Source organism: Drosophila montana, unplaced genomic scaffold (assembly GCF_035044405.1).
Source record: "Drosophila montana isolate Dmon_TW-CO22-7 unplaced genomic scaffold, ASM3504440v1 contig_3733_1, whole genome shotgun sequence".
Taxonomy (NCBI): domain Eukaryota; kingdom Metazoa; phylum Arthropoda; class Insecta; order Diptera; family Drosophilidae; genus Drosophila; species Drosophila montana.
In genome coordinates this window covers 11633952-11645262 of record NW_026998620.1, presented here as the reverse complement: position 1 = coordinate 11645262, position 11311 = coordinate 11633952, and the positions used below count along the sequence as shown (strand labels likewise).

The following is an 11311-nucleotide window of genomic DNA, read 5'->3' as shown; positions in this document are numbered from 1 at the left end:
GATAAGCTTACCTGTAGAAGAAAACATTTTAACGTCTGTGTACCATAAATAGCAATCAATAGCTCATTTGTGGAACTACCTTTTTTCAGAAAACGCTCTATAAAGGCCAGATATCAGGTAGTTACAGTCGTTATCGTTGTCTGCCAAACATGTTCCTGTTTGTTTCGGGGCGATTTCCATCAAATGAGAGTGGCCACTGTTTGTTTTCGATTTTATCATCATGTTTATGAGTCAGTTCTTATATACAGACTAGACTCTCCCAGAGCGAGAGAGTGTGTGTGTGTGTGTGCGAGTGTGAGAGAGAGTGCCAATTTTCGCGCTCTCTTTGTGTTTTCACCCATACAAAGCAAGTCCAATGCCCGCCCTGAACCGTACGCGTTCTTCCAGTGCGCTCAGTCATCGTCGAGTTTTCAAACAAAGCGATATTCAGGAATACTCGTTTTTATTTCTTTCTTCCTACTCGAAGTTCTTGTCTCGCCGCGCTACGCTGTTCAGGTATTTCGAAGGGTTTCCATATATATTTTCGTGTGCTTATCAATGCAGTTCATTTATAAATATTCCACAGACATGACCGAACACAACGATGCACTTTGTGGTGGCGTATCGGCGGAGCTGCAAGGCGCTGAATTGGAGAAGGCCGTGGAGCTATTGAATACCTCGCTGGCCAAAGTGGCTGCCACTGGCGATAAGCCCAGCTTTAAGTGAGTGAAAATATTCAAATACTGAATACTCTTTGAAAAATAAACACTTTAATTTGCATAGGGTTGTTAAGGTCAAGTCGGTGACATCGCAAGTGGTTGCCGGCAGACTCTATCATTACAAGCTGCAGCTGGCCCAGGGCGATGACATTAAGGAGAGCTATGTTAAGATCTGGACACAGCCCTGGCTGCCGGAGAATAGCATCAATATAACCATCAAGTGCGAGGGCGATGACAACGAGATTGAGAGCACCTTTTAAAAATGTAATCAACTGCCGCATGTTAAATACACATTAAGATTTAATATCGTTTTTAATTAAATTTATTCAAATAAAATATAATCCCATAAGTACGCCCATTTGTGTATAAATAGGCACAGCTGCATGCGGCCAATATCAGTTTCTATACAAAAATGAATTGTGAACAGTTTTTGTATCTGATGTCCGCCCTTGCATTGGCCTCCGGCGCGGAGGCCACAGACTCTGAAATGTATCCAATAATGGGCCTGCACGAGCAGCTCGGAGAATTGCGCACTTACGCTATTCAATTTTTGGACGAACAACTCGACAAATTGGCCAACATAAGCGCCGGTGCAGTTAGCTACAAGTAAATCCATCTTCATTTACAGCTCCATTTGCAGGTTTTACCCAATCTTTCGCACTCTTCAGAGCCCTCAATCTGATCAGCGTGCGGAGCCAGGGAGTTGCGGCCAAGAAATTAACCTACGAAACGGAACTGACAACTGGCTTTGAGACCAAAAAGTGCAATGTGAGAATCTGGCATCAATTCTGGCTGGTAGACAACACGGACATCAAAATCAGCTGCCAAGGTGCCGAAAGTCTGGAGTACTTGCTACACACAAATATTAGTTTTTGAATGCGCCTTTGTTACCAAATTATGTGCATGCACCAAATACATTAGATATTGTTCTCAGCTATCCGTACAATCTTTTTATAAGCCGGACTTATTATTGAAAATTACAAGCTAGCTTCGCATTGGTAGTGCGATCTATAAAAGCTAGTTCGGCTAACTAAGCCAAATTAGTTCGTGCTTAAATATGAACGATATTAATTACTTGGTTCTATTATTTCTGGCCTGCTCTGCAGCCATAAAAGCCGATGACAATACTCCGCTCGAGGGCATGGACGAAGAAATGGAGTACATGCTGCGGGAGGAAGCTATTGAACTATTGAAGGAAAGCCTCTCTATAATGTCTCAAGAGCACGCAGCTAGCTACAAGTAACATATTTATATATATCCAATATATATATTTAAATAAACTTATTCACTTTTCAGTCTCGCCAAAGTGATTTCCGTCAAGAAACAATATGTCTCGGGTGCGGTCACAATCTTTGTCGGGCAACTGACCGACGGTAAAACTAACAAACAATGCGCTGTCACCACCTGGGAGGGTTATCCCAGCAATATTAAAATCAAATGCGAAGGCGACGATGCCGAGCTTAACTTCACTCTTTAAAAAATAACAATGTGCACAATTTTTAATAAATTTTACTTTTTATGAACAATATTTTCAGCATTTTATTTTAAATAACATATAATGAAAACAATACATAAATAAAACCCAAATGTTCTTGACCAACGAATATTATCTCTATATATATAACTCTTTGTCCTAGACCAAACCCCAAGGGCTGGGAAGTGTTGTTTCATACTTTTCGAAAAATCCATTCGTGCTTGGTGGAAATTGGGTTTGACTATTTGGTGGGCGAAGTTACGGATGTAAAATCATTTGCAAAGATCTTTAGGAAAACCCATTTGAGACTTATTTAACCTTTTTCGATGAAAACAAGCCAAGGTGGAAAATGCGGGTTAAAGATGTTTTGGGCGTAATTTTAAGTTTCGTACGATCTGCTTCAAAACCTTAAAATCTTACATCAAAAAATATTCAGCACTTTTGGAATTCCCACCCGTAACTGTGGAAATTTGGCAACATTTTTGTTCATCAGCCGATCAGCTTCGAACTAATTTGCAATGATCTTTGTGAATATTTATTGGATACGTTTGTCGCATTATCACCTCGGACGGGGGTCAATGCAAATCAAAGTTTGAATTAACTAAATTGTAGTTTTGAGCATTAAGAGTCCCATCACAAGATTAATATGTTTTTGGTTCTTTTTTCGAGAAAAACAGGCGAAAAGCAATTGAAATAGTTATATCTACAAATTGAAACACGGGCAAGGCCGGGTAATACCCGCTATATGTATTTATATAAGCATTCCATGTCAATCCACAATTTTATTCTGGCGCTCTGTTTCTTTTATTCTTCCTTGATTAAGATTGAAAAGTAATTTTTAAATATAATATATGACAAAAAGTATGTCACAGATTAATAACCCTGGTTTACGAATACGCTGATAACTGAGGAGAACTGTGGAGCTCTCAACTGCTGACTTAAATGAGGATATCTGGAAACACAGAAGAGCTATATAATTGATAAAACTCTGCAGAAAGAAAGATGCATAGTGAAACACGCAAATGTCGAGCTTAGGCAAAATATATTTTTAGAGGTTTTTCATAGAAGCGCTTAGCTTTAGAGCAATCATTTCTATGTTATGTATGTATACTTACTGCTATAATAATATTATCATACTGAGAGACAGACTAGTTAGCATAGAAGCAGACAGTCGGACACACAGATATGGCTATATGGCCGATCAAGAATATATATACATATACTACATTATGTGCACGCCGCCCTCCGTGCGTTACACATTTCATGACGAACAATGTACATTTCTTTACAAACGAATGATAACACACATGTATGTGTACACATATGTATATGGATTTCTATATATATATATCGTGTCATAGTATTCGTCACAAAATGCTCACAACAAACGCTCTCACGAAAACGCGCTCAGAGCGTGCGGTGTATAAAAGGGCCGACTTTGCCGCAGAGAATTTAGTTGATGCACAGCTTTTGATCAAACAAGAGTTCCAAAACATTTAAGATAGAAAATAAAATGTTCGGTTCGAAATTCATTTATCTGACAATCTTGGCACTCGTGTGTGTGCTGGTGGCCAGCGATGAGTCGCCCCCAATTGTTGGCGGTCACAAGGAGCTGAGCGGCGAGGAGCTGGAGAAGGCTGTTGCCAATCTGCACGCAACTCTGGCCAAATTGTCGACTGGCGATGGACCCAACTACGCGTAAGTCTCAAAGCTATTCCAATTATCTTAATACTAATGTTTGTTTGTTTTTTGCTATAGAGCCACAAAAGTGCTGAAGGTGACAACTCAAGTTGTTGCCGGCACTCTGGATACCTACACCGTGGAGCTGTCCAGTGATAATGTGGCCAAGCAGTGCACTGTGAAGATCTGGTCCCAGCCATGGCTCAAGGAGAACGGCACCAATGTCAAAATCGATTGCCAGGGCGACGATGCTAAGGTGGATCGCACCTGGTAGACTAGCTGATGCGATCTGCTAAGCTCTATTCTAAAAAGCATATGAATAAAATTGAACAGCTCTTTGAGCATAAGAAACCAGTTTCGTTTCGCATTTAATAGCCGGCAATGAATATTTATTCGAGTGCTCTCTCACATCTTGTTATATACAACATATTCCGTAAATTGTTTAAATTAACAGATGCAAAATAGAAAAAAAAAAACCGGGGTAGAATTGCTTTATTTGGCAGGTCGAATATTGAATGCTCTTCCAGACTTGGAATTGCTTTTTTTCATATGGCAGTCAGATCTGATACGGGCTTGCAGATATGTTGGGAGCTCGTCTTGGTCAATATATCTTGAAGGAAAGTATCTCAATCGATTTTCTTCATCTTTGTTTATTCTTTACTGATCCGAGGCTGATAAGATTGTGTTAAGTAAATGCCAAGTTTGGTCAAAATATCTTAGAAGTTTACTTACAAAAACGATATAATAAACAGATCGATCTGGGATGCAACTGAAAGAAACTGTGCCAAGTTTCATGAAGATATCTAAGATCTAAGAGCAGACGGTTGTGGCTAAGTCGCTTCGCCTGATACTGGATACAAGTAGAGCTCAGTTATAATATATAATATTATATTAATTAATTACTTTATATAATATAATATTCAATTTCTCACAGACATGGTGCTTTTATCCAAAACCAAAATCTATACACTAGCTTTGTTTATCGCTCAAAAAATTGTGTGTTTTTTAGATCAAATTAATTCTTCTTATTGAACTCTCAGTTATTTATCGATCGTCGTTGAAATTGGTTTCTTTTTGCTTTCTTTCGTGTTGTCGCACCCATACTAATGAAATCCATAAATACTCCAGACGTTCTCTTCGCCGCTGACAAACTCATTTATAATACCCATGTGGTTTGAATTTTAATTTGAGAGAACTTTTAAAAATACATTGTTTTAAGTGGTAGGCTTTATTATCACCATATTATGCCCTCAGGTTGAGTGCATAAATTATAAAATATATATATGGAAATATAAACATAATATACATAAATAAATTATATATGCAGATAAGACTTTCTTCTTATATTTTTTCCGTCCGTATGTACGAACGTGTCGATCTTTGAACCTATAATATATTCTGAAATATTCTGTTTTCAAAGATATTTTCATCAAACTCAGAATTTGCGAGCTTCACCGTTCTTACATGTCTGCAAAAGGGTATCAAAACTTCGGCGTGCCGAAGATATCCTTACTTTCTCGTTTTGTTGATTTAAAAAGGTTGATAATTTTAACTCAATTTATTTTATTAACTTAACGATCATATGTGGCTACTAAAAAGTTTGGAATTGGATTATATGTATACATATACAAAATATTTAAGAATATAAGCTTCCTTTTAGTTTTTTTTTCTGCTGCGCTTAAAAACGTCCTTTTTCGGTGTTGAAACATCTGAACCCAAGTTGTGTTTGCTGCATCAACAATCTGAAATGTTTGGAATTTATTATATTTTTTTATATTTAGCCGTCATAAAGTACACGTTTTTTTGATTAAGCTTTAAGTCTGTGATAAATCAGTGTGTGTTATTGTTTTCATTATTTTCTGACAATGTTTTTAGCGATTCCCACCCAACAGGTTCTCAGTAAACATGTTCCAGCTGTTGTGTGTATTCGTGATTTATTCTTCGGGAAAAGCTAAATTAATAATTTCAAATTTTATAATAATATTAAAAAATATATTATTATATTAAACATTATTACATAATTACCTTTACTTGAAATTGAATTAAATTATTCTTTTCAAATTGTATAATTTTATTTGTAATTTACCAAAATTTGAATTCAAATGAATAAAAATTAACCCAAAAACGGATTTTTATGTATGTTGATTGATAAAGAAAGAACGGAATTTACATTTATCATCTTATTAACTTACACGCATTAAATTTAAGATGAGCAACTAATTAGTTGTGATTCTATTCTCATTAAACAAATACTCGTATTAACAACTCGTTTCAAGCGGCTCAAAGTTCGAACTCAAGCCAAATGCAAGTAGAAAAATTGATAAAAAAAACAAAACAATTGATCTTAAAATTTGCCTTTTAGTCTTTAAGCAACATTACATAAACTAGATGTCTAAATTGGCAAACATCTTGTGATTATATTAAATGACTAAATTGTCGTACTTGCTCTCTCTCTCTCTCTCTCTCTCGCTTTATTTTGCTCTCTCTCTCTCGGGCTTTCATATCAATTTCCTCGGCGAGAGATAACTACTCACACGCGCAGTTGGAGATCGGCTTCGCTGGAGCAGCTATAAAAGTCGCCGCAGCGAAGAGTCTGAGATTCTGTCGGAAATCGTGCTTTCTCTCGGGCGAAAGAAATTTTGTGAAAAAATGCACTCAATCAAATTGGTTTTCATTTGTGGATTAGCTCTTGCATTTGTTTTGGCCAAGCTAAGTGAAAACTACAGTGAAAACTCGCCCAACGGACTTGCCGTTTGCACATCTGGGACATGTTCTCTGCAATCATTATGAATCAGCCCATACCCATGCGACTTCTTGCACGACGATCGTTGGTCCACCCAACAGAGTTTTCACTGTAGAGCATGTGCATCTACTTAAAAGTAAACTGATTCTTCTGCCTTCAGCTGCCTGGTAACGTCACCGAGGTCACGGGCGAGGGTCTGATAAAAGCCGAGTGCATTTTAAAGAACGCTCTGTACACATTGTGAGTGAGTGCGAGAAACCACATTCCATTTAACTAACATATAGTAAATGAATGCAATTTTCTTAATTACGCAGAGTGGGCAAAATCAATTCGGTTAAACATAAAGTGGCTATGGCTGGCGAATGTATCTATCTATATTCAGCCCTGGCTCAAAAACGGATTCGAGGCGAGTTTCGATTGACCCGAAGATGAAGATGAGGAGAATCCCAGCGCCGAGTGAGTTACTAAAATTTCAGCTTTTCTATTATTATAATTTGCATAGAACCACTTTAAAGATGAACAACAATGTAGCCCGACCAAGCGTATATTTTCTTTATGCTGTGTTAGTTATGCTTATATTATAATTTATAATACTTGTCATATTTATACAAATCTACAAAAAGTTAAATTATTAAAAGCATTCCATATGTTGTCCTAGTTTGCAATGATCTCCGAAGCAATTGGCTTAAGAATTGTTATGTTACTGTTTTAATATATATTTATGTTTGTGCTAAACAATTATAAATTACAAACTAAATGCCAATCGATCGTTTAGACGTAGCCTTGTTTTATATTACATTTATTTAACAATTTGTAGATAGCATAAAAATATCATAAAAAAACTGAAATAAAATATTTAAAGGTTTATTAAATAAATGCTTTGTCGAGATTGTTGCGCCAAAAAATTGTCGAACCTTTTGCTGCTCCAAATTGAATGTAATTTGCTTAAATGCTCTTAGAAATTCATTCTTATTGCATATTAAATTTATTTATTAATGTATTTTATTTTTATTGTAACTGTTATTGGGGAAACTTATAAGATTTACAAAAATAGTTTGGTTATATAACCATCTGAGTAACGATTGGATGAGACCTCCGTAATCTCTACGTTTCTACGTTTCTTTAGAAGACACCTAGCCAGTTTATGTGGATGATTTCCAAGCCGCGATCCGCACACTGGATTCTATAATGCCAGGCAGGAATTAAAGTTTATACATTTATACTGATATTTTGCCTAAACCAAGTTTCTACCCCTGACTTGTTGCTCTCATTCGGGCTGTGGCCCCTCTTTCTATAATTTATTATTTATTACTTTATTAATTTATAAAACAAAACGAGAGTCAACCTATGTTTTTAATGCATTAGAACAACAAAATTAAAAACTAAAAGCCCAATCAAAATAAAGGAATAATTTCCGAATATCATAAGCCACACGATGCAGGTATTTTATTCTTAAGTAACTATATTATATTATTATAAGGGGGAGAAAAAAGGTATGAAAAAAGTAAATAACTTTGAAATAGGCTATATAATGTAAAGTTGATAAGGGTATAGAGATAGTGAACTCACCGAAGCGTTGGGGAAAATTTATAGTCAGTCCGGCAGAGTACGCCCCTACTCATAGCTCAAAGTGATTTCACGGAAACGGAGCAAATTATCGATGCGTTTGTACAGAAAGATACACTTGCAGACAGACTCAGTCGACTTGTACTGTTTTTCAAATACATATGAACACAACCATATCCATTAACAATGGATACAGGGTATTTAAACGAAAACCTAGTGTATAAGGTAGACCTTTAGTGAGAATTGTAACATTTTTCCTGGAGTCTACGATCATGAATTGGGAAATACCCAATGTTCTTCACAGCGAAACAGAATGAGGTATATGCATGAATAAACGTTTATTAAAGTTAATAAAAGAACAGATAGAATTGATTAGCCGAACAGCTTGTTAAAGCTGGGCTTGACAAAGTTGCTTGTTGGTTTGCTTGCATTCAGGCTCTTGATCTTGGAAAGCAGAACCCGCCTCTGCTGGGCGGAGTGTCGCCTGCAATGGGACAGTCTGCGCTGCAGGACCCTTAAGCGACGCAGCAGACGCCTCCGGGCAGCACTGCCACTGCTGCCACTGCTGCTCGCGGTGGTGGTGGTGGCTCCAGAGCTAGCTGCCGTTGTGGTTGCGGTGGCCGAGCTGGCGGTTGTGGTGTCCGTACTGGCGACTGTGGTGGCCGTACTCGCGACCGTGGTGGTGGCGGTGTCGGTGGCAACCGTTGTTGCCGAAGCATCTGTGCTCGATTGCGCGTCGCTGCGCTTCAGCAGGCAAATGGCCAGAATGGCGCAGCACAAGATAACGGTTTGGGTCCTCATCTCAATTCAAATGGTTTGCTTGGAATGTCTTGCCATGGGCCACACGCATCTTTTTATACCCATTTTGCCCAAATGCCATTTTATTTACCTGCTCGATTTCCCCATACTTACATCCATCTGTTCGAAATGAGTACACAAGTGTTCCACAACGTTATTCAAATTCTAACGTCTGATATGTAATCAGTTGTTCCCACTTCACGACTTTCAGTGTCAGCAGTTTCGATACCAATTGAAAGTGTAAGTGAGCAAAAGTCGAATACTTAGAAAATAGACACGTTCCGGGATTTCATAATCTACAACATATACTACAGCATAGTTCCAGGCTCTTAATACGAATTGGCAATATACGGAATATGGTAAAATTTGAGTGTGCCGTCAACAGTTATTAAATATAGTTTATTATTTTCAATATGCAAATACTAAAAGTTAATATGATTGAGAATGGTTGGGCTTAGGTTTAGGCTTTACATTACTTTGCTTAACAACCTGATTGATATCATAATATAAATGATAATCATTATATTCTTAATAATAATACCTAATTGGATGTATATCAATCCTTATACATATTCAGACAAATGACAGAAATATCTAATCCAAATACAAATTTCAGCATTCTCATATGTGTCAAACATTTTGAATTCCATGTCTATTTGAATATATGTTGAAAAACCATCGAATAAAGAACCCGCCGTTCTTATGTAGGGATTTCAAAATAGGTTTGAATCCAATTAGACAAAATGGAGCTTCCGAAAAGTGTAGAATACCCCGCAAATGAAGTTCAATACGTTTGAGGTCGATCGGAGGGTAAGCAAAAAAGTTTTATACCAACGTTTTTCATCTTAGAGTGCACATCTATTACATAAGGAAATAACAGTATAAATATACACTACCTAGCTTTTATGGTTTGTGCTGTTCGTTGATCACCAATCAGTCAATCAGTCAAGCAGTCAATCAGTCAAGCAGTCAATCAGTTAGTCAGTCAGGACAGACAGTTTTATATATAGAGATTATGCTAAATATGCATAGGTGCTTCAAATATTTATAGTTATAATAGTTATAAATATCAACCCAAAAAAAGCACACACAACATTTTAACATAAAACTTAACACTTTCTATAACAGACAAAAGCTGTGCGCTGTGAAACGAGCAGCTGTGTTTGGTGAAATATAATGTAGCCTAACATTGGGCGCTTGCTTTTATCTGTGCTTAGTATAAGGCTGAGGCTTACAGTTGCTCTAAAACTAAGACGAATTACTTTTACTACTGTTATTCAAGTCTACAAGAAGGCAGTAGGCATTATTTTTGTTTTTGGTAGTATCATTAGCTGCGTCTGTTATTATTATTTATTCTTTGGTAATTGTATTATATTGTATATACACACATTTTTATAACAATATAGATAGCTTAAGGTATTGTTTCCCCAAGCCTGGTCCTCAGGCCTAATCGTCACGGGGGCATCTCCTCTATCGTGGTTGGGTGAGGTCCTTAATGGATTTTCTTTTGAGCCTCTTGATTACGCACCTTTCAACAAGTTCTCTTGTCTGTTTCAGTGCAGTTCTCTCAGTTCTTCTCGGTCCGTAATCTTATTGCTGGCAATACATATTTTAGATCCAGCCCGAGTGGTCGACTATATTATAACGATCGATCGAAGATTGTGATTCAGTATGAAAAACAATTTGTCTTATGGGATATCCCAGCCTGGGTGGCTTTTGTGTGGCTTACAGTCCTGCTGCGGACTGTATATATGTATCGGGTATTTAATCTAGCTGCTGCTCCTTGTTTCTCATATATGTACATTTCAAAATTCCAGCCCCAGATCATCCAGTTAGCTCAATAAATGCCAGTTTTAAGCATGTATTTTTCAATATATTTATAAAATTATAATATAATTGTCATCTAACCCACAAAAACACGTGTGTTGCGATTTCTGCGGCTTCCGTTGCGACGGCTTGAGGAGCGCGTATTACTATTATTGACCCGAATGCGACGCACATTTGTGTACCTCAGATTGCTGATACGCACCGTCTTCCGGTTGGAGCCGAGTGCGACAGAGCTTGCCGTTGTTGTTGTTGTTGTTGTTGTTGTTGTTGCCGTGGCTGTGGTGGTGCAGTCGGTATTGTTCGCATTGGCTGTATCCGTGCAGTCGGTGCAGTTGGTCAGGACCGTTGATGAGCAGGCGACCGAATCGCAGCTCCGGATGTGCAGCATCGCCAAAATGACACAGCCAAGCGCAATTATAAAGGTTCTCATGATTCTGCTGACTTCTTAGGGAATTCCTCAAATAGCTTGTGATGTCGTTCAGCCAGAAAGCAGCGGTTTTTATAGTAAACACTTCATTGAAACCT

At 37.6% G+C, this 11311-nt stretch overlaps 4 protein-coding genes across 4 annotated transcripts; 3 read left to right on the top strand and 1 right to left on the bottom strand.

Annotated features, from left to right (window-relative positions):
- Nucleotides 1–340: 340 nt before the first annotated feature.
- LOC135435894 (cystatin-like protein) lies at nucleotides 341–1050 on the top strand. Its single transcript, XM_064693139.1, has 3 exons — nucleotides 341–495; nucleotides 566–701; nucleotides 763–1050. The coding sequence occupies exons 2-3, from the start codon at nucleotides 568–570 to the stop codon at nucleotides 956–958; spliced, it is 330 nt and encodes a 109-aa protein (XP_064549209.1). The 5' UTR covers nucleotides 341–495; nucleotides 566–567; the 3' UTR covers nucleotides 959–1050.
- Nucleotides 1051–1082: 32 nt separating this feature from the next.
- On the top strand, nucleotides 1083–2224 carry LOC135435892 (cystatin-like protein). The gene is made up of 4 exons (XM_064693136.1): nucleotides 1083–1304; nucleotides 1367–1527; nucleotides 1805–1937; nucleotides 1995–2224. The coding sequence occupies exons 1-4, from the start codon at nucleotides 1111–1113 to the stop codon at nucleotides 2173–2175; spliced, it is 669 nt and encodes a 222-aa protein (XP_064549206.1). The 5' UTR covers nucleotides 1083–1110; the 3' UTR covers nucleotides 2176–2224.
- Nucleotides 2225–3640: 1416 nt separating this feature from the next.
- LOC135435893 (cystatin-like protein) lies at nucleotides 3641–4203 on the top strand. The gene is made up of 2 exons (XM_064693138.1): nucleotides 3641–3870; nucleotides 3931–4203. The coding sequence occupies exons 1-2, from the start codon at nucleotides 3686–3688 to the stop codon at nucleotides 4124–4126; spliced, it is 381 nt and encodes a 126-aa protein (XP_064549208.1). The 5' UTR covers nucleotides 3641–3685; the 3' UTR covers nucleotides 4127–4203.
- Nucleotides 4204–10862: 6659 nt separating this feature from the next.
- LOC135437155 (integrator complex subunit 5-like protein) lies at nucleotides 10863–11216 on the bottom strand. Its single transcript, XM_064695018.1, has one exon. The coding sequence runs from the start codon at nucleotides 11214–11216 to the stop codon at nucleotides 10863–10865; it is 354 nt and encodes a 117-aa protein (XP_064551088.1).
- Between the last annotated feature and the right edge of the window lie 95 nt (nucleotides 11217–11311).

Bases quoted from the DNA above. Each gene is read 5' to 3' on its own strand.
- LOC135435893 (XM_064693138.1), top strand. From the start codon at position 3,686: ATGTTCGGTTCGAAATTCATTTATCTGACAATCTTGGCACTCGTGTGT. The intron at 3,871-3,930 runs GTAAGTCTCAAA...TTTTTGCTATAG, and splicing joins GGCGATGGACCCAACTACGC to AGCCACAAAAGTGCTGAAGG.
- LOC135435892 (XM_064693136.1), top strand. From the start codon at position 1,111: ATGAATTGTGAACAGTTTTTGTATCTGATGTCCGCCCTTGCATTGGCC. The intron at 1,305-1,366 runs GTAAATCCATCT...CGCACTCTTCAG, and splicing joins GCCGGTGCAGTTAGCTACAA to AGCCCTCAATCTGATCAGCG. The intron at 1,938-1,994 runs GTAACATATTTA...TTCACTTTTCAG, and splicing joins GAGCACGCAGCTAGCTACAA to TCTCGCCAAAGTGATTTCCG.
- LOC135435894 (XM_064693139.1), top strand. From the start codon at position 568: ATGACCGAACACAACGATGCACTTTGTGGTGGCGTATCGGCGGAGCTG. The intron at 702-762 runs GTGAGTGAAAAT...TAATTTGCATAG, and splicing joins GGCGATAAGCCCAGCTTTAA to GGTTGTTAAGGTCAAGTCGG.
- LOC135437155 (XM_064695018.1), bottom strand. From the start codon at position 11,216: ATGAGAACCTTTATAATTGCGCTTGGCTGTGTCATTTTGGCGATGCTG.